Source organism: Pecten maximus, chromosome 11, assembly GCF_902652985.1.
Source record: "Pecten maximus chromosome 11, xPecMax1.1, whole genome shotgun sequence".
In the NCBI taxonomy this organism is placed as follows: Eukaryota; Metazoa; Mollusca; class Bivalvia; order Pectinida; family Pectinidae; genus Pecten; species Pecten maximus.
The window spans coordinates 31,676,721-31,701,889 of record NC_047025.1 but is presented as its reverse complement, the minus strand read 5'-3'; the positions used below and the strand labels follow the sequence as shown (position 1 = coordinate 31,701,889).

Sequence of the window (25,169 nt, the reverse complement as noted above, 5' to 3'; positions counted from 1 at the left end):
CAACAGAGTTGCACCCTTCCTGACCACATCGTGGTGCGGATACTCCTCCATCTTGACCTTGCAGACCGTTACAATGCATCATTGGTTTGTCATTCATGGCAGTCATGCTTTCACCAGCCCTGCATGTGGCGCTACTTCCACTTCCGCTTCCTGTCCACTGTGAACCCCAGAAGGGACCACATATGGGGCTACAACCAGTGCTTAGCCAAGCATGGGCACCACTTGCGATGTGTAAGGCTCTCATTAGATCAGGGTGACGAGGAGAATCGACACCATGCTTGTCGTGTGATTGAGTCACTGGCTACTACAGCAGGTCGTCAGCTAGCAGCCATCAGTGTCACATTTACTGGGGAGAACCCGTTATTCTATGCAGGAGCTGAATTTGTGGCTGCTTTGAAGACATTATTTGGTCCAACTCCACCTACAATAAATATGCCACTGTCACAAATATTACAGGTGGACTTGAGCGGTCTGTCTGTGCCCTATGATGACTCAGTTTTTACAATTCTAGCTGATAACAACCCAAACTTGAAATCATTAAACATTCTCAATAGAATTTTGATTTGCAAGGCGAGTCCTTCTTCAATGCTACATCTTGTTAAGAAGTGCAGGAACCTCACAGAGCTAATGGCTTACCATTGTAGTCTATCAGACGATATCCTTGCATGCTTTGCTGAAACTGACAGAACCCCTGTGGAACATCTGGGTATTGTGTGTAGAAGGGAGGAAAAGTACAGTAAGACACTCACATCTAAGGTGTGGCAGGATCTGGTGAGTGCTGTGCCTAACCTCAGGGTCAGTCTGGGGTTTGACCACACTTGTCCACTTAACCGTGTGGGAGAACTCATGCAGCCAGAGATCCCAGTTAGAGAACTCAGACTGGAAACTTTCACAAGGATCTTTGAGGAGGTGAACCTTGCCGCAGCTTACTACAGTCCAACCCTGGAGAAACTTGTCCTGCAGACTAGAAATTCTGATGACCTTGGAGCAGCACTCCTCAACTTAGCACAGACATGCAAATTGCTGAAATCCATATATGTATATTGTGTCCTTAAGAAGGAGGTTGTGGAAGGCATTTTGGCCTCCTCATCTCTGATTAAGGAAACAAAAGACTACATACTAAAGTGGGAAGCTGACCCCGAGCCCTGGGTTGTAGGAGTAGAGGAAGGTGATTAAAGTTATTTGCTGATAGAATTAAAAGAGGTTAAGAAAAGGGGTCATAGGTCATAGGGTGGAAAAAATGGAATTGGAGTAGATGTCACAGATTGTAGAGAAGAGGCAAAAGGGTCATGGGGTAGACTGTAGAGAAATAAAACAAGTGAGGGGTCATGTGATGTGGGGTAGAGGAATGGGATAAGGATAGAGGTCGTGTGTTGTGGGGTAGAGGAATGGGATGATAGAGGTCATGTGTTGTGGGGTAGAGGAATGGGATAAGGATGGAGGTTGTGTGTTGTGGGGTAGAGGAATGGGATAAGGATAGAGGTCGTGTGTTGTGGGGTAGAGGAATGGGATGATAGAGGTCATGTGTTGTGGGGTAGAGGAATGGGATAAGGATGGAGGTTGTGTGTTGTGGGGTAGAGGAATGGGATAAGGATAGAGGTCGTGTGTTGTGGGGTAGAGGAATGGGATGATAGAGGTCATGTGTTGTGGGGTAGAGGAATGGGATAAGGATGGAGGTTGTGTGGTAGAGGAATGGGATAAGGATAGGGGTTGTGTGATGTGGGGTAGAGGAATGGGTTAAGGATGGAGGTCGTGTGATGTGGGGTAGAGGAATGGGATAAGGATGGAGGTCGTGTGATGTGGGGTAGAGGAATGGGATAAGGATAGAGGTCGTGTGTTGTGGGGTAGAGGAATGGGATGATAGAGGTCATGTGTTGTGGGGTAGAGGAATGGGATAAGGATAGAGGTCGTGTGTTGTGGGGTAGAGGAATGGGTTAAGGATGGAGGTCGTGTGTTGTGGGGTAGAGGAATGGGTTAAGGATGGAGGTCGTGTGTTGTGGGGTAGAGGAATGGGTTAAGGATGGAGGTCGTGTGTTGTGGGGTAGAGGAATGGGTTAAGGATGGAGGTCGTGTGTTGTGGGGTAGAGGAATGGGATAAGGATAGAGGTCGTGTGTTATGGGGTAGAGGAATGGGTTAAGGATGGAGGTCGTGTGATGTGGGGTAGAGGAATGGGATAAGGATAGAGGTCATGTGTTGTGGGGTAGAGGAATGGGATAAGGATAGAGGTCATGTGTTGTGGGGTAGAGGAATGGGATGATAGAGGTCATGTGTTTGTGGGGTAGAGGAATGGGATAAGGACAGAGGTTGTGTGTTGCATTGTGGGGTAGAGGAATGGGATAAGGATTGGGGTCGTGTGATGTGGGGTAGAGAAACCAGAAAAAATAAATATAACAGGTGTCATCATATCAATCAAATTTATCAGGTTACTAAGAAGGAGCGCTTTTTGTGAATCACTTTTTAGAAATTGATTATTCAGCAAAAAAAAGGGCTATTTTGGGTAGGGGCTTATTTGCAGATAAGTAGAGTAAGAATGTTTATATATTGTTAAAAATGTCCTGATGGTGAATTTTTACATACAAGTTAACAATATCATTGTAAGCAATGACTGCTGTCTTCCCAAGAATGTTTTCTACATATTAACTTAAAGCTATACACTTACTGTTTTATAGATTTTACATTATTGTTGCATATAAAGTACATGTTTTTATTTGTATTGAGCGATATGCTATGTTTACACTATCCTATAGCAATATTTGGTGCTAAATGATTCATCTGTGATCATGCTGTAACTATGTAGGATATACAAATAAAATGGCTTGCTGTGGATCATGAAAGTCTTTGTTTGTGAATGATTAGATTTAAAGAAAAGAATTAGAAAATGAAAATGACATTTGAGGTGGTGATAGGATGATGATATTACATATACCGGTACGTACTTGTATTGTTTAACACCATATGATCCAATAATTAATTTCAATTTCTTATAATCAAACATCAATCTATGTAGCGTAGATATTAAACAAAATGACAAGAGGTCCATGAGCCTAAATGATTTTTTTATTTTCATTTCTAAGTTAAGAATTTAACAAATTTGATCAATTTGACCTTGAAAATAGATCAAAATCATTCATCCACATGTTCTTCTTATTACTGGCCCAATAGCATGACACTGGGCTTCTTGGTTATTGAGAAGTCATTTAAAAGTTTTATCACATTTGATCCCTGTGACCTTGAAAGTTGCTCAAGGATATTCCTTTGAAGGCTGCCCTTCATCCCAGCCTGCTATTGGCCCAATATCAGAACCCTATAGGCCTCTTGGTTGTTGAGAAAGAAGTTGTTCAAATATTTAAACAATGGTATTACATCCAAGTCACACTGAAAGTAGGTCAAAGTCATTCATTTGAATATGATACTGGGTCTCTTGGTTATTGAGAAGTTGAAAATGTAAATTGTTTATGGACACATGACAACCTAAAAATGTCAATAGTTAACATACCAGTATTTCTTTCATAAATGTGCAAATACATGTACTGCATAAGTTGTGCATATCTGCATTAAATTTTAGTGCATTGATTTTATAGGAATTTTGGACAGTTATTCAATTATGTAAACTATCTATTGTTATGTTACACATTATTGACTCTACCTATTGTTATGTTACATCTTACTGACTCTACCTATTGTTATGTTACATCTTACTGACTCTACCTATTGTTATGTTACTCTACCTATTGTTATGTTACATCTTACTGACTCTACCTATTGTTAGATGACATCTTATTGACTCTACCTATTGTTATGTAACATCTTACTGACTCTACCTATTGTTGTTACAGCTTACTGTCTCTACCTATTGTTATGTTACAGCTTACTGACTCTACCTATTGTTATGTTACATCTTACTGACTCTACCTATTGTTATGTTACATCTTATTGACTCTACCTATTGTTATGTTACATCTTACTGACTCTACCTATTGTTATGTTACATCTTACTGACTCTACCTATTGTTAGATTACATCTTACTGACTCTACCTATTGTTATGTTACTCTACCTATTGTTATGTTACAGCTTACTGACTGTACCTATTGTTATGTTACATCTTACTGACATTACCTATTGTTATGTTACATCTTACTGACTCTACCTATTGTTATGTTACATCTTAATGACTCTACCTATTGTTATGTTACATCTTACTGACTCTACCTATTGTTATGTTACATCTTACTGTCTCTACCTATTGTTATGTTACATCTTACTGACTCTACCTATTGTTATGTAACATCTTACTGACTCTACCTGTTGTTATGTAACATCTTACTGACTCTACCTATTGTTATGTTACATCTTATTGACTCTACCTATTGTTATGTTACATCTTATTGACTCTACCTATTGTTATGTTACATCTTACTGACTCTACCTATTGTTATGTTACATCTTACTGACTCTACCTATTGTTATGTAACATCTTACTGACTCTACCTATTGTTATGTTACATCTTACCGACTCTACCTATTGTTATGTAACATCTTACTGACTCTACCTATTGTTATGTAACATCTTACTCTACCTATTGTTATGTTATATCTTACTGACTCTACATATTGTTATGTTACATCTTACTGACTCTACCTATTGTTATGTTACATCTTACTGACTCTACCTATTGTTATGTTACATCTTACTGACTCTACCTATTGTTATGTTACATCTTACTGACTCTACCTATTGTTATGTTACATCTTACTGACTCTACCTATTGTTATGTTACATCTTACTGACTCTACCTATTGTTATGTTACTCTACCTATTGTTATGTAACATCTTATTGACTCTACCTATTGTTATGTTACATCTTACTGTCTCTACCTATTGTTATGTTACATCTTACTGACTCTACCTATTGTTATGTAACATCTTACTGACTCTACCTGTTGTTATGTAACATCTTACTGACTCTACCTATTGTTATGTTACATCTTACTGACTCTACCTATTGTTATGTTACATCTTACTGACTCTACCTATTGTTATGTTACTCTACCTATTGTTATGTAACATCTTATTGACTCTACCTATTGTTATGTTACATCTTACTGTCTCTACCTATTGTTATGTTACATCTTACTGACTCTACCTATTGTTATGTAACATCTTACTGACTCTACCTGTTGTTATGTAACATCTTACTGACTCTACCTATTGTTATGTTACATCTTACCGACTCTACCTATTGTTATGTTACAGCTTACTGACTATAAAAAGTCAGTACCGGTATTCTGTCATTTTTTTGTTGTGTTTTTTTTTACATCAAATTTTTGATCCCTCGATCCTTCTTATAATCTCATATGTTATGTGAAGGATAAGATGACAGATTCTGCATTCCATGTAAACACAATTAAAGCTTAACAAAAACTTGACTACCGATATTTCAATATGAGAGTATTATACAGTTGAATATCTCATAAACTGTTCTACACTACTATCACAATAGGGAGTATACATAATGTAACAAACAAAATGATGGTTATATATTTTTATTATTGACTGCTTACACTCGCAGAGCTTACATACCATGTATTGCTTCATTTGATACAGGTAACCAAGATACACAATAGTTATAGTTACACATATTTATACATCGAAATAGAAAAGCAAACTAGGTCCAGAAGAAAGCGGTTTTTAATGTATTATTCAATGTGGGTAAACTCAACCATGGGCCTAAACTGTCATCTGACTCTAAAGACCCTTATACTATTGCAGTACACATAATTTGTAGCACGTGTAGTTGCACTGTTGGCTATGGTGGCCATCTTGGTTTTTACACAGACCTGAAAAATATAGGTCATCATGATCCTTTGGGTCAGATGACCTAAAAATAAATATATTCTGTGACTTTTTGAATTTTTAACGGATGACCTGTTCAATTTGTTTAAATTTTCCAGTCTTAAAGCTTATCAAAGTATGTTTATAGCCATCCTTCAGAAACACCAGTTAATACCCGAAATTTGATGCAACTTGATGCAACCCTTTCTTCTGGACTATATATATTTTTTTTAAACCATATCAACTTTGAAGAAAGTCTTCTGACAATTAGTCATTCTAGGGTCAGAACTCATGCATGAATGTCCCTCCTAATTACAGAGGTCATATACTATGGCATTCCAAACATGTAAATCAAAGTGAAATTATGAAATTAAAACCACACCAATATGATTATATAAAATGCATTAATTCAAGCACAAGAAGGGTTATACACTTTAGTTTATAACACAGACTGCTTACACTCGCAGCCAAAAGCTTTAGGAACCTGTATTGCTTCACTTAACACAGGTACTTATCTAAACATACTCATATCTATTATAAAAAATGTATATAGATTGTGACATCAGAATTCTTTTTCTAGCAACTCAACTTAACATGTACATCCTGTATAACACAAAGGGGTGCTTAGATAGTGAGATATAATCATTTTCTAAAATTCCAAGTAGCAATAACAAGTTTTTTTATATTTTTTCAAAATATTGTTTTTTTTGTGACAAAAATATGTGAATAACAATTTTCAGTAACTGTTGTAAACTGTCTATATTCTTACCAAAACATGCATCACATCATTGCTTACTCATTTTTGTGTCAGGTTTAAAAATTGTGCACACTTTGCATGCCTGCATGGAAAGAGGCTCCAACTTAAAACAAGAGCTGTTGGAGAACAGCATAGCTCGTCTCGCAAATGTTTGTCAATAAATAATTAAAATATATCAATTGGAATGGTTTCGCAAATTGCATTAATAATATTTATATTGTTTACTTGATCAGATTATGCTTTGTGAATTCATGCAATTTTCAAAACCATACCAATTTATATATATATAAATTATTTATTGACAAACATTCGGGAGACAAGCTATGCTGTTGTAGATTAAATGAATATATTAAATACAAATGTAATTGCTTTTGGACATATTTCTTCAATTTTTTGACAAAATATTATCCTAATGAGAGTTGTCTCCCTTGAAAAATGTGGACCGGTATAAATGGTCTATTGTGAGCATTTTCACATTGTTTTATTTTCAGTTTCACCCCAAGAAGGGATAGTGTAACTCCATAGGGACTCTTTTACCAAATATCAGCACCCTAGTACAATCATAAAGTGATGTGTTAAATAGCTTTCAACATTTGCACAAAATATTTTTTTTTAAGCGTGTTTTTTCCCAAAAAAAATATTTCAGTTTAACTCCGGCAAGGGATAGTTTAACCCCCACAGGGAACCTAATACCATGTATTACTATGCCTTTCAACACTCACACTATAAACTTAACACGAAGTCCAAAGATATAAAAACAAAAACAAAAAAACACAGATTTAAAAAGAAAAAATCCAAGTTTTACTCCAGGAAGGGATTGTCTTACTCCATAGGGACTCTATTGCCAATTATCAGCACCCTAGTACAATTATGAAGTTAATACCTTTCAACACTTGCACCAAAAACTTAATGTAAAAATTCCAAAAATTTTCAAAAATCTTTTTTTTTTTCAAAAAAATCTTTTAGTTTAACTCCGGCAGGGGATAGTTTGACCCCCACAGGGACCATATTACCATAAATTACTATGCCTTTCAACACTTGCACCAAAAAATTAACATTTGGAAAACCAACGCCGACGCCGACGCCGACACCGACGCCGGAGTGACGACATAAGCTCTCACTCTTCTTCGAAGAGACGAGCTAAAAAGCTGCAAAATTTTTACGCATTTAGCTACCAGGACTTCACCTTGGAAGCAAAATTAATACCAAAACTTTAACGGCATGGAGGAGTTTCATGGAAACTGGATGTCCTTATAATATTGTGTATTTCCCACCTTTTCTAGCAATTCTCCTTATCAGTATAATTAGTGTTTTCTCTGAATTTTTGTCTCATCAATATTTTTCCATATTTTCCATATTTTTTCTGCTTTTTTACATCAATTTCCATATTTTCTCCACATCATTTTCTGCATTTTCTCCAGATTTTGAATTTTTCCATTTGATTTTTAAAATACGGAAAAAAAATCAAAAATAAGAGTAAAAATGATTCCATCTGTATTTTTTCTGTATTTTTGTGTGGAAAAAAAATATGGAAATTTGAGGTAAGGGATATTAAGTAGATAGAAAAGTCTTTACTTCAAAGTAAATAAACAAGAATAGTTTTCAAATTCTTAAAAGAAATATTTCCCCAAAAAAATTTGAGTTTAATTTGGAACTAAAATCATCAAACAGATGAGTGAAATGTTTGAATACATATCATATTGAATACAGTACTTGATGCTTTCACCAACTTGGATATTTTCATCCCCGTACATTTGGCAGAGTGTAGGTGAAGCACACCAAGGGTCCCATGTTTGATCTCCTGCACTAGGCATGAATAATGAGCTCCACTACATTGGGGCCAATGTACCTGGTCAGGAGTTATCTGGGAAGTATTTACATAAGTACAAAGACTTGTAACGTAGACATTACTGATACCCTATTCTAGCTCATTTTGTCTAATAAGCAAGGGGTATACAGTATAGGGTTCCAGGGTTGGATACCCATGGAAGACAGGACAAACATTACATCAATTATATATTTATACAAAATGAAGGTCAAGGTCATCCATTTGAACAAACTTAGCATTTCATGTAAATTGTTTCTGACCAGCCGACGGACGACACATGACACAGGACAAAAGGTCACAGGTGATCGCAATAGGTCAACTGAGACTTTGTCTCAGGTGACCTAATAAAACTGGATCAAATGTAAGTTAATGTAAATATTGCTATTAAAAGGACCAAGGCAGCAACCACCAGATTTGCTGGCTGTACAAGTAGATCAGCAAGGAATCTCGCCATGTCCCTGGGACCATTTGGTGGCTGTTGATAGAGATGAGCAATTGGCTCACGGTGAAACACAGCCAACACAGGAACATCATTTTGCTGTGGCTGCTGTATGGGACCTTCCTGAACTTCCTGAACTTCCACTACTGGTACATTCTGTTGTCCAGGATTGTAGATCAGGGGATGCCCCTCATGGTCTGAGATAACCAACTCATCAGTGCCATGTGGAGTTCCATCATCATGGATGTAATCAACAACCACAGCAGCATACACTGGTACACCTATATGATTACGTGGATTGAAAGACAAATCTCCCATAATTCCATGTATGCATTTTTGTTGGTCAAACTTGGAAAAGCAATCGCTTCTAATTACATCCAAGTCTTTCACAACTCGAACATGAAAGACAGGCTTCATCCATGTTACTCTAGGAGCTATATCAACCTGCATACAGACGACCTTAGCCAAGAAGTATGGCCCATTTGGACAATAGAGAGAATACTCCATACAGACCACCTTGGCCAAGAAGTATGTCCCATTTGGACAAATGAGAGAAACCTCCATACAAACCACCTGGGCAAAGAAGAATGGACCGTTTGTGCAAAAAAGATACATATGCTCGCAGAACAGCTGAGTCGAGAGGTATGGGCCGTTTGGGCAGAGTAGTGAAAAACGCTTGAAGAACACCTTTGTCACCAAGTATGGTCTCTTTGGGATCATCAGACTCACTAAACTGTCGCTACATCTATCTTTTAGAGACACTAAACTTAAGTCCTCCGTCCTCCTCCTACAGTCAGCATTCGGTACATCAGTCTGGTCATTGTTGTCCTCCTCTATGTTTCCTGATGACTGCTGGCTATCATCCTGATCTAGAAACTCTGGTAAACCCTGGTCATTGTTGTCCTCTATGTTTCCTGATGACTGCTGGCTATCATCCTGATCTACAAACTCTGGTAAACCCTGGTCATTGTTGACTTCCTCTATGTTTCCTGATGACTGCTGGCTATCATCCTGATCTACAAACTCTGGTAAACCCTGGTCATTGTTGACTTCCTCTTTGTTTCCTGATGAATGCTGGCTATCATCCTGATCTAGAAACTCTGGTAAACCCTGGTCATTGTTGACCTCCTCTATGTTTCCTGATGAATGCTGGCTATCACCATGATCAACGAACTCTGGTAAACCCTGGTCATTGTTGACCTCCTCTTTGTTTCCTGATGAATGCTGGCTATCATCATGACCTACGAACTCTGTACCCAAAGCCTGGTCATTGGCTTTCTTTGTATTCCCAAATGAAAAGTTTAGAACTGATCTTTCAGCACGCCCTGTGAAGGCCTTTGCTGTTATATCCTCAGACTTATAAGCCCCATTACCTGGTTGATCTATGCCTGTGATTTGACCAGATGTTTTGTCTTCAAAATCACCACCTGATTTCTCCACTGATAATTTTGTATATTCATTCATATTCACAGTTGTAGTATTCCCTAAATTGGCCATAGATACAGTTTCTTTAATTTGAAATTCTTTTACTTCTGTGATCTCTTGATTTGAATTCCTTAAATTTCCAGGCTCTTCTTTCAGTTTTGTGTTGTCAGAGTTATTGTTTGACATTGCTTTCTTCTTTGGAACAGCCATTATTTTGAAGTCTCTCTGAAATTCTGAAAAGAGAAAGAATAATTGAACAATTGTATTATTGATTAAAGGGAATTATGATATTACATCAATTTGTTAAGCTGGGCTACTAACTGTTTGTTATCCAAAAGAGTGAAATTTGGGCATCTCAATTTGTAAAACACTATACTGAAAAGTATTTCTCTTAATGGAGCGTGCCCTTAAAGAGAGGCGATAAACCATTTTATACAATGCTGCATTCCCTTTTTAGGTTGCTACAGACAAGGATGGATAGTATTACAACAGCAATACAAAGTCCCCAGCCTGACCTAGGAGTGCACCTATTTATTTCCAATTTATTTTCGACAGAACTTCAACTGATATATTAAACTAGTTTTCCCAACAGAACATCAGGAAGAATATTTCAGGTTTTGCTTAATGAGAAGAAGTCATTTAAAGATTTTAGCTTATTTGACCCCTATGACCTTGACTGTCAAGGTCATTCAGTTGAACAATCTTGATAGCCCTTTACCTCAGTATGCTAAGGGCCAATTCCAGGTTTCTTGACGACTTGGTTATTGAGAAGAATTCAAAAATATAAATTGTTTAGGTATAGACGGCGCACAACAGACAAAGATAGGCAAAAAGCCATTAGAATAGGTCACTTGAGACTTCACCACAGGTGAGAAAGGTGATCTAATAAAGAAGATAAGTTCATTAGGTACCTTGTACAAAAGATTGGCACCCTATATCACCCTTTGCAAAGTGATTATACTATCTATATATGACATATATTTTGTATAATAATTTCAGGATTTAAAGCACATTAGATCCAAATATGTGACTATGTATGATGATATGTCAAGGTTAATCATTCGAAAACAAGAGACCCAGAAGGCCTGCATCACTCACCTGGATATTCCAGTAATCATTGTAAAATGCTCTCATATTTATCAAGTTATGTTACAAATATTTTCCTACTTTTTGAGCTGCCTATACCCCAAAAATGGTTCAAACCAATTTAATTGGACAAATTAAAATCTTGTCATTCTTAAAGAAGAAGGATTTATTAAAAGTTTTTTTGCTATTTTTCCACTGTTGGGTCCCTCATCCATTTATACAAGATTTGGATTTCCTTTGCCCAATAATGCTCAACCAGATTTCATCGAAATCCATTCAGGCATTCAGGAATTCATTGCGATTTGAAGGATTTACCTCTTTTTTTTCTTATGAAGTCCTGCCCCTCCCACTCAAAGAGAGCCACACCCTCCATTTATTGGATCTCATTTGCCCAATAATGCTCCAAGCCAAACTTCATCAAAATCCATTGTCATTCATGACTAGTAGCAATTTAAATGATCTACCTCTATTTCCCCTATTGGGCCCCTCCCTTCAGGCCCCATGGGATCCATATCTTCCATTTAAACAACACTGGATCTCCTTTGCCCAACAATGCTCCAGACCAAATTTCATCAAAATCCAAATTTACATAATATGGCTGACTGAGGATGCAACAATTACACTTGGACATTGTTCCCTTGAAGAGTTGGTGTTACTAGTTCCGATTGTTTTCAGCTTGAAGTGTTATTGGAAGTTGAAATGGAGTGCTAACTGGGCTGTCTCTGTATTGTCTTATTGATGTGGATGCTCAAAGAAACAGAATCTAAGTTCACATTTAATTTCCCCTAAATCCAAATTGACCTCTATTTCACCTATTACGGCCCTGCCTCTCCTGCCTTAAGGGAGCCATGCCCTTCGTTTATTCAACGTTGGATCTCCTTTTCCTAATAATACTTCTTATCTTATTTCATTTCTTATTTTCATGTTACTATTCAATTTCAGCTGTGAGCAGCCCATTTACTTCAGGTCCATTAGTCTGGGACTAATGTCTGAATTTTTACAGACCTGAGACTTAAATAGGTAAAAGTGTTCTTCCATTTGGATTGAAAGTATATTTCTTCCTATATCCATGCCTGAAATCCATGATTGAGCCGTACTCATTCTGTATAGCCCAGTGTAACCACGTTTCATTCAAAGAGCATAAATACAACTATATTTATAGGACCTATTGTCAGTTCAGACAATACAATGATAGGCACTCTGTAGTTTATTCTGTAACAATCTTATACTTACTTGTTGGATTCTCTACATTAAAAACTGTAACATGCAATGAAGACTTGTTGCCGGGGGCCTTGAGACAGGATCAGCAAGACACTTGGGAAAAAAAAAAAAAAAATCAGAAGGTTATTATGTTTACAAAAGAATACATGTATGTCTATAGACCTATAGAAACAGATTGGTATCTTACACTGTATATGACATTTCTCATATAACACAATATCAGGGCTCGAACTTAAAGGTAGCCCGATAGTCTGAGACTAGTAGATTTTCTACCCGGGCTAGTGGTTTGAAATTCTGGTAGCCCGACTGACTAGTGGAAATCTTGTATAACTTTATTTGATCAAAATGTCGGGCTAGTAAAAATCACAGTGTCACATGCCCGACAATATTTCAATGAACAACTCACATACATTTGTGTATCATTTATTCGTATGTTCGCTGAAAAACGATCCTCCACTTTCCGTTTTCACTCGACATGTTTGCCGTCAATCGGAACCCCTCGTCATTTTCCACATTCGCAGACGGAGGCGAGGTGTTCCGATTGGTTTGCCGTGTGTATACATTAGTAAATGTCCAAGAGTTCCGAAAGCATTACGATCATAATGAAGTGCGAGGATTCCGATGTTGAGCACATGGTAAGTCTTGGTCATGTTCACGTTTGTATCGAAAGAATTATTAACGGCTCATTCAGGTTCGTTTTTGACAACTCGATTTTTGACACATGGTGAAAGCGTTCATAGTAACTGAATATGGACCGCTACATTCAACGTCTTAGGAAACGGAAAGTGGGTGATCGTAATTCTGATGATAATGAGCATGAAAGCAATAAAAAAGAGAAAAAGATCATTAACGTGAACGGAAGTTCAAAGAACAGCGGCAACAAGAATGTCCGTGGGTCGAAATTAATAGACACCACAGGACAGTCCATGGTATAGCAATAGCAATAGCAGTTATCGGTCTTCTTGTAAGCGTGTCCGCTTCTTGACCACCTGTTTATATACTTCTATTTACAGTGCGCATGTTTAATTATGTATCAAGTATAGTAGATTCCTCATTAAAAAATTAAAAAAAAAAAAAAATAAAATAAAGGCTTATCCAGAGATAAGTGATCGTAAGGGTGCCTTTGTTAAAGGTTGTTTTAATATGAGAATAGACACACTAACTGTGCATTGACAGTTCAATGTCTGACAAATGTGGTCAAAAATTAAATCCTACTGTACAAAAGAGAGTCAATGCATTATTTGAGTGTGTTCTGTTGCAAAGCATGGTCGACCATATTCTGCCGTTTCTCCAAATTCCAAAACTTATTTATTTATTTTATTAATTTAGGTTATGATGTTATTAATATTACAGTTTATATCTTGATTATTATCACAACAGATGAGTTAAGTATTTACTGCTGATCTGTTACACATGATGACACATACATGTACAATATCATGAGAAACATGATAATAAATATGTCACAATTTAACATAGATATTCATTGTTATATTTCCAATATTTTTCGGGCTAGCAACTTTCAATTTTACTAGCCCGACTGACTAGTGGTTTTGAAAATAAAGTTCTAGCCCTGAATATGCAGTTTGATATTCTCTCATTGAATGATCTTTATTTGTACTATGTATGATCTTTTCTCTACTTTAATGATCTGATAACAAGGAAGCCTACATATAAAATCTTAGTGAGATCTTTGAGAAGATTAAATTTTTGGGATTCAAAAATATATAGCAATGCCATAGCTTAATTAATTCAACTGTTTACAATTTTGCTTTCTGGATCAGACTCAAAATCAAATGGGCACCACTAGGGATCAAGGGAAACCTACATAGGAAGACGCTTGAGACAGGGGGAACCTACATATATAATCAAAGATATCTAAGAAGATTTTGTCAATTAGAAATCTTAATACTAAACTTCAACTGTCAGCCATTTTGTTTGTTGGATCATACTCAAAACAAGAGGCCCATGGGCCTTAACGGTCACCAGAGTTTTGAAATATTTCTGTAAATTTGACCTTTTTTGACCATGCCCACCAATACCTGGGGGCCAATAATTGCATACCAGCAAACTGCCTTCAAAAGCTGCTAATTCAATAGAAATGAAACAAATGAAAGTCAAAAATGTGATTTCTTTATATAAACAGCAGTAAAAGGTACCTCCTCCATTTAACTGTTATGATATGTATTTGATTCTATCTTATTTTGGTCTTAAGAAGAAGATTTCTGAATTTTCAGCTAATTTGACCCGTTTTGGCTCCATCCATCAGCCCCTGGGGGTCAGTCAGAGCCAACATGTGCATACCATCAAACTGTCATCCCATGCTGATAATTAATGTTAACCAAGTTATAATGAATTCCAATAGAAAAAAAAACTGATAGTCAACAAGAGGCCCATGGGCCTTAACGGTCATCTGACTCAAAATTAAAGACCCTTATACTATTGTAGTATGCATTCTCTGTAGCGAGTAAAGTGGCACTGTTGGCCATGGCGGCCATCTTGGATTTCTGACCGACCTGAAAAATAGCAACACTAGGTCAAGACCATCTCAGGATCATTTCTGGTAAGTTAGAGCTAAATCCCACTGATGGACTTTGAGAAGAAGTTTTAAATAGGTGTTGTTAAGGAAGAACCATGATTGTGCAATCATGTTACAAAATGGCCGCCGTGGCTGCCATGTCAAATTTTCTAAGAGGCCGAAAAATAAAAACACTTTGTTGGCTCTTCTTCCTTAACATCCACACCAATTTCCAGCTCAATGGCACCAGTGGAACTGGGGAAGAAGTTTAAAATGTGTTTTTCAAGATGGCTGCCATGGTGGCCATCTTGGATTTCTGACTGACCCGATAAATAACAACACTTGGTCAGGATCATTTCTGGTAAGTTAGAGCTGAATCCCACTGATGGAATTTGAGAAGAAGTTTGAAATAAGTGTTATTAAGAACCATGATTGCGCAATCATGTTACAAAATGGCCACCGTGGCTGCCATGTCAAAGTTTTTACGGGGCCGAAAAATAACAACACTTTGTTGCCTCTCCTTCCTTAACATCCTCACCAATTTCCAGCTCAATGGCATGAGTGGAACTGGAAAAGAAGTTTAAAATGTGTTTTTCAAGATGGCTGCCATGGCGGCCATCTTGGATATCTGACTGACCCGATAAATAACAACACTTGGCCAGGACCATCTCAGGATCATTTCTGGTAAGTTAGAGCAGAATCACACTGGTGGAATTTGAGAAGAAGTTTTAAATAGGTGTAGTTAAGGAAGAACCATGATTGCGTAATCATGTTACAAAATAGCCACCATGGCTGCCATGTCAAAGTTTTTACGGGGCCGAAAAATAACAACACTTTTTTGCCGCTCCTTCCTTAATATCCTCACCAATTTCCAGCTCAATGGCACCAGTGGAACTGGAGAAGAAGTTTAAAATGTGTTTTTCAAGATGGCTGCCATGGCGGCCATCTTGGATTTCTGACCGACCTGAAAAATAACAACACTTGGTCAGGACCATCTCAGGATCATTTCTGGTAAGTAAGAGCTGAATCCCACTGATGGTATTTGAGAAGAAGTTTGAAATAGGTGTTGTTCAGAAGAACAATGATTGCGCAATCATGTTACAAAATGGCTGCCGTGGCTGCCATGTCAAAGTTTTTACGAAGCCGAAAAATAACAACACTTTATTGGCTCTCCTTCCTTAACATCCTCACCAATTTCCAGCTCAATGGCATGAGTGGAACTGGAGAAGAAGTTTAAAATGTGTTTTTCAAGATGGTTGCCGTGGCGGCCATCTTGGATTTCTGACCGACCTGAAAAATAACAACACTTCCTCAGGACCATCCCAGCATCATTTCAGGCAAGTTTCAGCTCAATCTGACTAGTGGAACTTGAGAAGAAGTTTAAAATGTGTTTTCAAGATGGCGGCTGTGGCGGCCATCTTGGATTTCAGACCGACCCGAAAAATAACAACACTTGGTCAGGACCATCCCAGCATCATTTCAGGCAAGTTTCAGCTCAATCCCACTGGTGGAACTTGAGAAGAAGTTTGAAATGTGAAAAGTTTACGCACGGCGGACGGCGCACGGCGCACGGCGCACGACGACGGACGAAACATGATGACTATAGGTCATCCTGACCCTTCGGGTCAGATGACCTAAAAATGTGATTTTCCTATATAATCTATAGTAAAGTTTGCCCCCTCCCCAGGGGCAAACATGAGACCCCAGGGTCATCAAATTCACAATTTTGATGAAATATCTTAAGACCTTTGTAGCTGTGAAGAATATTTGACTCTACCACATCTGGAAGTTGAGAAGAAGATTTTTGAAATTTTAGTCAAACGACCATTTTTGACTCCGCCCCTCAGGCATTTGGCCATGGAAGCTTCCTGCAAATTTCATTGAATTTGGTTGAGCAGTTTAAATTGTTTTGGAGAAGAAGTTGAAAATGTAAATTGCTTACAATGCACGACGCCGGACAAAAGGCGATCAGAATAGGTCACCTGAGATTTCATCTCTCGACCCGACAGGTCAGCAAGAGCCCCTCATGTGGCAAGGGAGCAAAATATGCAAATACACCTCCGCCTCCATATCTGTTGGGCTAACAGAAATGGAAATACTTAGATAAAACTGTTTTGTTAAATTTGATTTCATATTAATCCTAAATAAGTCTCCCACTAAGAACCAGGGTCAAATTCAGAGATCCATACTTTTCTCGACTTTTTCACTCGTCCTTTACCTTAGACCCAGAGACCCGTGGACATTCTTGTTTAATTCTGACCAACTTTGCTTCATAATGTTAGTGCTAATGTAGAAAATGTGACCTTGGACTCTGACCCAGTGACCTTAACCTTACTATTTGGTCAGTTGACTCCTTGTTTAATTCTGAGCACAATCTGCTGATGGTGGGTTAAAAACATATCCCTTCCCTTCTGGGATACTTTCATCTGTTCATAATTTACTTATTGAAAGGATACAATGGAACAGATAAGAAATAAATAAAGATAATATTTTTTTCTACATTACATATAAAATTACAGTACCATTTCAAAATAAACTACAGGTATGTCATTTTACCAACAACACTGATCTTAAAAAGTCTAATTTTTACAATACATGTACATGTATTATATTTACATATGTATCTACTAGCATCTCGTATCAAATCATCTCAAATGCACCCTTTGAGAAAAATGCTCACGACTTTTTAGGAAAACACTTAGAGCATGTTTTCACTGTAATCATATAATCTGTACAACCAGTTGTATAGAAGGTCAACAAGCTAACCACAGGTTCCCCTCCCACTTACATAATTATAGGCAGCTATCCATATAAATAATACCCTCCTTAATACTATTTACCTTTTGTAGGTCAGCTGCACATCTGGTGTAGTACAGCCCTACACTTAGGAACCGGAGTCATTGTCCTTACTACATGCAGTTTTTTGTCAGTATTGTTGTGGGTTGGATTACCTGTATGTCAGGCCTGTCCTGTCTAGGCCGAGACGGCCCTGTGAAGCTGTTGTCGCACCTCTGGATGGGGGAACATGTCCGTACCGTTTGGGGCTTAAACAACAACTTACCCTACCGGAAGTCGTCAGGTAGTGTATAAGCCGAAGCCTGCCACCGGGTTATATTTCCGGATACAACCACAACAGTATGGGTAATTCAGTGAGAACTTTGCATATATACTTGCTAATATTTAAAGTTTGATTTCAACTTACAATTATGATGTTGCACTTGTGTGCTCAAAGGCAGAAGCAAAAAAAAAAGACAAAGAATGTGCTTTATCTCACTGCATACACTTTAATGCACTGATAATGCACTGCCCCCTATCTGCTGTGATAGGTCAGTCGATTAGACCACATAACCACAAGTGTTTCAAAATTAATGGTAGTAGCATATTGGGTGTGGCACTCATGGGCTGATATGATATGCATGGGTGATTTAGTGAGACACATTCTGTACTATATACACTGTAACTTGCTTATATAAGTTTGATAGCTACTTACGTGTATCAGTATGATGCAGATACGGTACTCGCTGCATTAAATTTCATGCTCATGCAATGGCCACGAGGTCTGCACCATTTCACACTGCGACACTGTATGCACTGCCACCTGTAACAGGGGTGATAACTCTTTCAACTATTCAACAATTGCAATGTGTATTTACGAGTACGAGTAAACACTAGTTATGCAATCTGGGTGACAGATAAAAAGGGAAATTGGAAAAAATAAAAGGGAGCGAGCGAGCAAGCAATTTTTTTTTTTTTTTTTTGCTGGAAATTCCATTTAGAGATTTTAAGAAGCGAAGGGTCCTGATGTCGTGGGAGCAGTATTTTTTTTCCCCATTTTTTAAAGTTAACTTGTATATTCATCAGTAATTCACACAAAATTTCATGAATTTAAAACAAGAGGCCCAGGGGCCTTAACGGTCATCTGACTCTAAATTAAAACCCTTATATTATAGTAGTATGCATTCTCTGTAGCAAGAATATAGTGACACTGTTGGCCATGGTGGCCATCTTGGATATCTGACCGACCCAATAAATAACAACACTTGGTAAGGACCATCTCAGGATCATTTCTGGTAAGTTAGAGCTGAATCCCGCTGGTGGAATTTGAGAAGAAGTTTGAAATAGATGTTGTTTAGGAAAACCATGATTGCGCAATCATGTTACAAAATGGCTGCCATTGCTGCCATGTCAAAGTTTTACGAGGCTGAAAAAATAACAACACTATGTTGGCTCGCTTTCCTTGAGATCCTCACCCATTTCCAGCTCAATGGCACCAATGGAACTTGAGAAGAAGTTTAAAATGTGTTTTTCAAGATGGCGGCCACGGCGGCCATCTTGGATTTCGTACCGACTCGAAAAATAACAACACTTGGTCAGGATCATCTCAGGAACACTTCAGGCAAGTTTCAGCCCAACAGCACTGGTTAAACTTGAGAAGAAGTTTAAAATGTGTTTTCGAAATAGCCGCTATGGCGGCCATCTTGGATTTTCGGATCAGCCCGAAAAATAACAACACTTGGTGGGGATCATCTCAGGATCATTTCAGGCAAGTTTCAGCCCAACAGCACTGGTGGAACTTGAGAAGAAGTTTAAAATGTGTGTTTCAAGATGGCGGCCACGGCGGCCATCTTGGATTTCGGACCGACTCGAAAAATAACAACACTTGGTCAGGATCATCTCAGGAACATTTTCAGGCAAGTTTCAGCCCAACAGCACTGGTTAAACTTGAGAAGAAGTTTAAAATGTGTTTTCAAAATGGCCGCTATGGCGGCCATCTTGGATTTCGGATCAGCCCGAAAAATTACAACACTTGGTGGGGATCATCTCAGGATCATTTCAGGAGCATTTCTGGTAAGTTAGAGCTGAATCCCGCCGGTGGAATTTGAGAAGAAGTTTGAAATAGATGTTGTTTAGGAAAACCATGATTGCGCAATCATGTTACAAAATGGCTGCCATTGCTGCCATGTCAAAGTTTTTACGAGGCTGAAAAAATAACAACACTATGTTGGCTCGCCTTCCTTGAGATCCTCACCCATTTCCAGCTCAATGGCACCAATGGAACTTGAGAAGAAGTTTAAAATGTGTTTTTCAAGATGGCGGCCACGGCGGCCATCTTGGATTTCGTAACGACCCGAAAAATAACAACACTTGGTAAGGATCATCTCAGGAACACTTCAGGCAAGTTTCAGCCCAACAGCACTGGTTAAACTTGAGAAGAAGTTTAAAATGTGTTTTCGAAATGGCCGCTATGGCGGCCATCTTGGATTTCGGATCAGCCCGAAAAATAACAACACTTGGTGGGGATCATCTCAGGATCATTTCAGGCAAGTTTCAGCCCAACAGCACTGGTGGAACTTGAGAAGAAGTTTAAAATGTGTTTTTCAAGATGGCGGCCACGGCGGCCATCTTGGATTTCGGACCGACTCGAAAAATAACAACACTTGGTCAGGATCATCTCAGGAACATTTCAGGCAAGTTTCAGCCCAACAGCACTGGTTAAACTTGAGAAGAAGTTTAAAATGTGTTTTCAAAATGGCCGATGAATTTGGTATGGCTAATACATGTACCGTGATTCTGGAGTAGCTAGCCGTGTTGTGTATTTAATTGGAAGGGTAGTTAATGTATTAGAATACCAATGTGGATGTATTGTGTTAGGTGGGAAAATGTTCTATAAAACAAACATAAATATTATTGAAAATACAGTACAATTATAAAAGAATAAGAATTAAAGTAAAGTAGTCCAGTGTATGATGGCTTGGTTTTAGATTTACTGCATTTTGTCTAGCTAGAGAAATTCATTCTGGTCTGCCAGAGTTCCTTCCCTTTGTCTCGCTGACAGCATTTACCTATGATAGAAACAAGTTTGTAGAAATAGATCAGGGGACACATAATTGTCTGGTTTGATATGTGATTATATAACAAGTAAATTAATTGTGTGAGGCACAGCAGGAAATAAGATGTCAGCAATTGTAAGTTTGGATGTACACTGATTTCATTGTGTCTAAAAATTCTAAATTCATTTGGAATGACCTTGATCTATATTCAAGTTCAAAGGAGTCAAATATTTTAAAGTCTTTAAACAACTTCTTCTCATTAACCAAATCAAGAGGCTGAGAGTCATGACCTTTGGCCAGTAGCCTGCTAAAGAGCTATATATAAAGTCCAAGTTCAAAGGAAATATAAACAAACATACCAGTATGTGCTTCGCCCTTCACCCAAGGATGTTTCAGACAAAATATGGAATAAGTCCTGTCAATTTCCTACAGAAGAGGAATGATTTCAAAGAATTCTCCCATTAGGTCCCACCATTCAGACTTCTAGGAAACCATTTTGAATCCCCTATACCTCAGTATGCTACCAGTCAAATATGAGATACATATATCCATTGCTTATAGTTTTAGAGAAGAATTTATTTTAACCAAAATAACTAAAAAAAAAAACTTCTTGGCCTTGGCCCCTCAGCCCCATGGGAGATCACCCTCTATTTGTTCAATTTCAATTTGTACAATTTTGAATCTCCCCTGAATGCTACAACCAAATGAAATTATGAGCAATATCCAGCGTATAGTTCTAGCGAAATTGATTATATAGTACTTTAATACAGGTGTAGTTACTGCTGCTTCAGTCATCATCATCAGCCAGGCCCATCCATCTTTAAGGGTTTTAACCCCTGTTCTGGAACTTTCTCCAGATGGTGGGTTAGCAGGGCTGATCAGTCCCTACTTCCAGTTACTTACACCACACCGCATCCACTGGCATGGTGATGCCTGCTCCGCTTCCTGCTCCAACTCTCCGACTACAGCTTTCTGTACACCTCCTATGATGCCAAGGGCTCCCAGCATCCTCCAGCAAGTTTGGGCAGGGAATCCTCTGCAGTCTACTTCCACAGGAAAGTTCCACGCCTGCCAGCCTCTTATGTCCGACTCCTCTGTCAGCTCTGTATACTTGTTCTTCTTCCTTTCATGCGCTGATTCACATCTCGTCTTCCACCAGTTCCACCATCACCAGTTTTTTCTTGCTGGGTGATAACAACACTATGTTTGGTCACAGTGCTGTCTCCATGATCTCTAGGAAATCCAATTTCCTACTGACAAGATCCATTCACATCTTCCATGCTTCTGAACCTCCAAGAATCCCTAGGTTAGTATTCCTTGCTGTTCCTGATACTGTCTGTCCCATCTCTGTGGAATCTGATGAATTTTGATCGCCTCTGGACTCCATGCCCTTTCTTCCTTTCCTTCTCAAGTATGTGAGCAAGTTGCCCTAACACCTGGTCATGTCTCCATGTGTATCAGCCTTGTGACAATGCCAGCTCGCAGGAGTACAGGATATGCTCTAAACTTCCTGGCTTTCCACATTGATGACATATAAGATCTTCCACCAATCCCCATCTGTAAAGGTTTGTCTGTGTTGGAAGTACATCCTTAACAGCCCTGAGAATGAACTGTAGCTGCCAAGGTGTGTATCTCCAGATATCTGCCCATGTCATCTTCATCTCTTCAGTGTCACATCTAGCCCAAGCCCCTTGATTCCCCATCTCCACTGCTTTCAATTTCCTTGCCTGCTCTTCCTGTTGCCTGATCTCTCCCTCCACTTGTTTTCTCCTCTCTGCTGCATTAGCATCTTTTCCATCTCAGCGACTGCCCTCTGCCTTATCATCACCTTCCATTACACACTTTCCCCACAATGTCCTTGTGTCCGAGTCTGCTCTCTGCCTCTGCAACTGCCTTGCTGGTTGACCACTTTCTTCCAGTCTTCACCTCCACTCTTGCTTGCCTTACTTTAACACCTCTGGAATTTTTCAATGTCATAGTCAGCCTTGCCTTTCCCATCTTAAACTCTTCCACCACTGATGATAATGGGAGTTGCAGTTTCGATGTCCGACTGTATAGTCCAGTTGACGTGAAGTACTGGGGAACCCTGAGCCATCTTCTCAGATGTTTGTTAATCTTTCTTTTGATTCCCTCTATAGTCGTTAGAGTAATCTCATACAACATCAGTGGCCAGGAAAGTCAGGGTAATAAAACATGTTGGAATATCCCTGCCTTGAAATTCTCCGGCAGACCAGTCTTGTCGATGTTCCTCAATCCTTTGCAAACCTGCTGCTCCAGTTTTTTTTAAACTTTTTTTGATGTCCTTCAAGCTGATCGTCAAACCATTTCCCCAGATACTTCACTGGGTTGTTCACAATAGATGGAATCTCTTCTGCCTGGATACAGAGATAGAATCGCCCTATATAACATGACCATTGATCGAATGTGAAGTTATATTTTTTATATGCCAAGAATGCACAGTTGATATATAAATCTTATGGATATTTACTGGTGTCCTTTTACCATGAAATTGAATCTGGTGACACCTATTCATTATTTGATTGCATTTGGTGGTATGAATTTAAGTACCGGTAATATCACTTATTTTATATCAGTATTCAGATGTGAAAACGAAAAATTCAAAGAAGCAATGTGACTAATTTGTTCAATGATATTGCCCATTCTAGAGTGTAAAATCAACATGCTTATTAGAACTGTTAATCTAACTCATTTATATAGGGTATTTTACCAATTTCAACTTATTATGTTGATACTGCTTCCTGAATTAGAAATATTTAATATCCCAAATACAGTAAATTGTATTTAAAAGAAAATATGTCACCTTAAATGTGCATACAGATGTATCAGGGATCATACTGTACGGAAACTGGATATCTTAATTATTACAAACATACATGGAAGAAATAATCTTGTTTTCTTTTTTCATGTGCATGGGCTTCATCACAGTAGTTTTGTCTTTCACACCCGATTGTTTAACCTGAAGTGCCAGTGTCAAGAGGTGGAGGAGATAGAGCCCAGACAATATTTTACTTTGATGTAAGTCAAAGGTCACAATGTAGATCAGAGTGACCTACTTTTTTGTATGCCACATACTGCCACAGTTAGGTGAACCCATGCCCCAAGTATGAAGTGCCAGTGTTAAGAAGTGTAAGAGAAAGAGCCCAGACAACATTTCTTTGATGTAGGTCAAAGATTACTAGAAATTGTTGGCTAACAATTTGATGGGCTTTTCACCTACTTAGCATAAATGACCTAAAGGCTTGGTATTTCCAAACGTAAAAAAACTATTTTAGAACACTTGATAGGTCATCCACATTATAGTTTTGAATTAATCTGGCATCTGAGATGAAACAGTTTCAACAAAGGAGTTGGGCGAGGGGAGATAACCCATACGAGTTATCTGCCCTCTGTCCAACTCCTTTGTTTTTTAAATACATAAAATATAAAGAGAAATATTCAAAATGGCATCTCGCGTTAACGACAAATGTTACTGAAAAAAGAAAGAGCCCTGACAACATTTCTTTGATGTAGGTCAAAGTGACCTAATTTTGGTATGTGCCACACCCACCTCCTCTCAGTGAACCCATGCCCCAAGTATAAAATGCCACTGTTGAGAAGTGTAGGAGATAGAGCCCTGACAACATTTTACTATGATGCAGGTCAAAGGAACTTACTCTTGGTTTGTGACACACCATCTCATTTGAACTCGTGTATGAAGTGCCATTGTCAAAAAGTGTAGGAATAGTCAGGACAAGATGATGTGCAGAGAGACAGTCAAACAAAAGGACAGTCGGCCAGATGGCCAGCTGGACACAATGCCAAACAAGAGGCTCAATGGACCTGACTCACTCACCTGCTTCTAGAACAACTTTGAAGTTGATCTAGGTTATTTATGTGCAAATACTAACTAATGCTGATTACTGATTTTATTGGATTATCAGAGAAAGCTGGCTAGTTCAAGTAATTTTTTTCAGCCTTCATTCCAGCAAACTATTGCCCAATATCAGGTCTAAAGAGTCTCTTAGCTATCAAGAAATCATTGATTCTAGATTTCAACAGATTTTACAACTGTGACCTTAATTGTACGTCAAGGTCATTCATTTGAACATACTTGGAAGCCCTTCACCCCAGCATGCTACAGACCCAATATCAAGTCATGGGGCTTCTTTGTAATTGAGAAGAAATTGTTTAAAAGACATTAGCCTATTTGACCCCTGTGACCCTGAAT

General features: G+C 38.4%; 2 protein-coding genes across 4 annotated transcripts; one reads left to right on the top strand and one right to left on the bottom strand.

Annotated features, from left to right (window-relative positions):
• Positions 1-12: 12 nt before the first annotated feature.
• On the top strand, positions 13-2,835 carry LOC117338365 (F-box/LRR-repeat protein 3-like; the record flags this gene model as incomplete). Its single annotated transcript, XM_033899694.1, is given in 2 exon segments — positions 13-1,676; positions 1,750-2,835. A coding segment is annotated over 1 exon segment (1,164 nt), but the record flags the coding sequence as incomplete, so codon positions are not given.
• Positions 2,836-8,034: 5,199 nt separating this feature from the next.
• LOC117338363 lies at positions 8,035-18,724 on the bottom strand. 3 transcript variants are annotated; one of them, XM_033899690.1, is made up of 3 exons: positions 18,601-18,724; positions 12,605-12,685; positions 8,035-10,518 (listed from the first exon to the last, which is right to left on the bottom strand). In XM_033899690.1, the coding sequence occupies exon 3, from the start codon at positions 10,493-10,495 to the stop codon at positions 8,777-8,779; it is 1,719 nt and encodes a 572-aa protein (XP_033755581.1). In that variant the 5' UTR covers positions 10,496-10,518; positions 12,605-12,685; positions 18,601-18,724; the 3' UTR covers positions 8,035-8,776. The 3 variants fall into 3 exon arrangements, with proteins under 3 accessions (XP_033755581.1, XP_033755582.1, XP_033755583.1); XM_033899691.1 differs by lacking the exon at positions 18,601-18,724 and adding an exon at positions 18,062-18,149; XM_033899692.1 differs by lacking the exon at positions 18,601-18,724 and adding an exon at positions 17,951-18,057.
• Positions 18,725-25,169: the final 6,445 nt, after the last annotated feature.

Excerpts from the sequence above, each read along its gene's own strand:
- LOC117338363 (XM_033899690.1), bottom strand. The coding sequence starts at position 10,495 with ATGGCTGTTCCAAAGAAGAAAGCAATGTCAAACAATAACTCTGACAAC.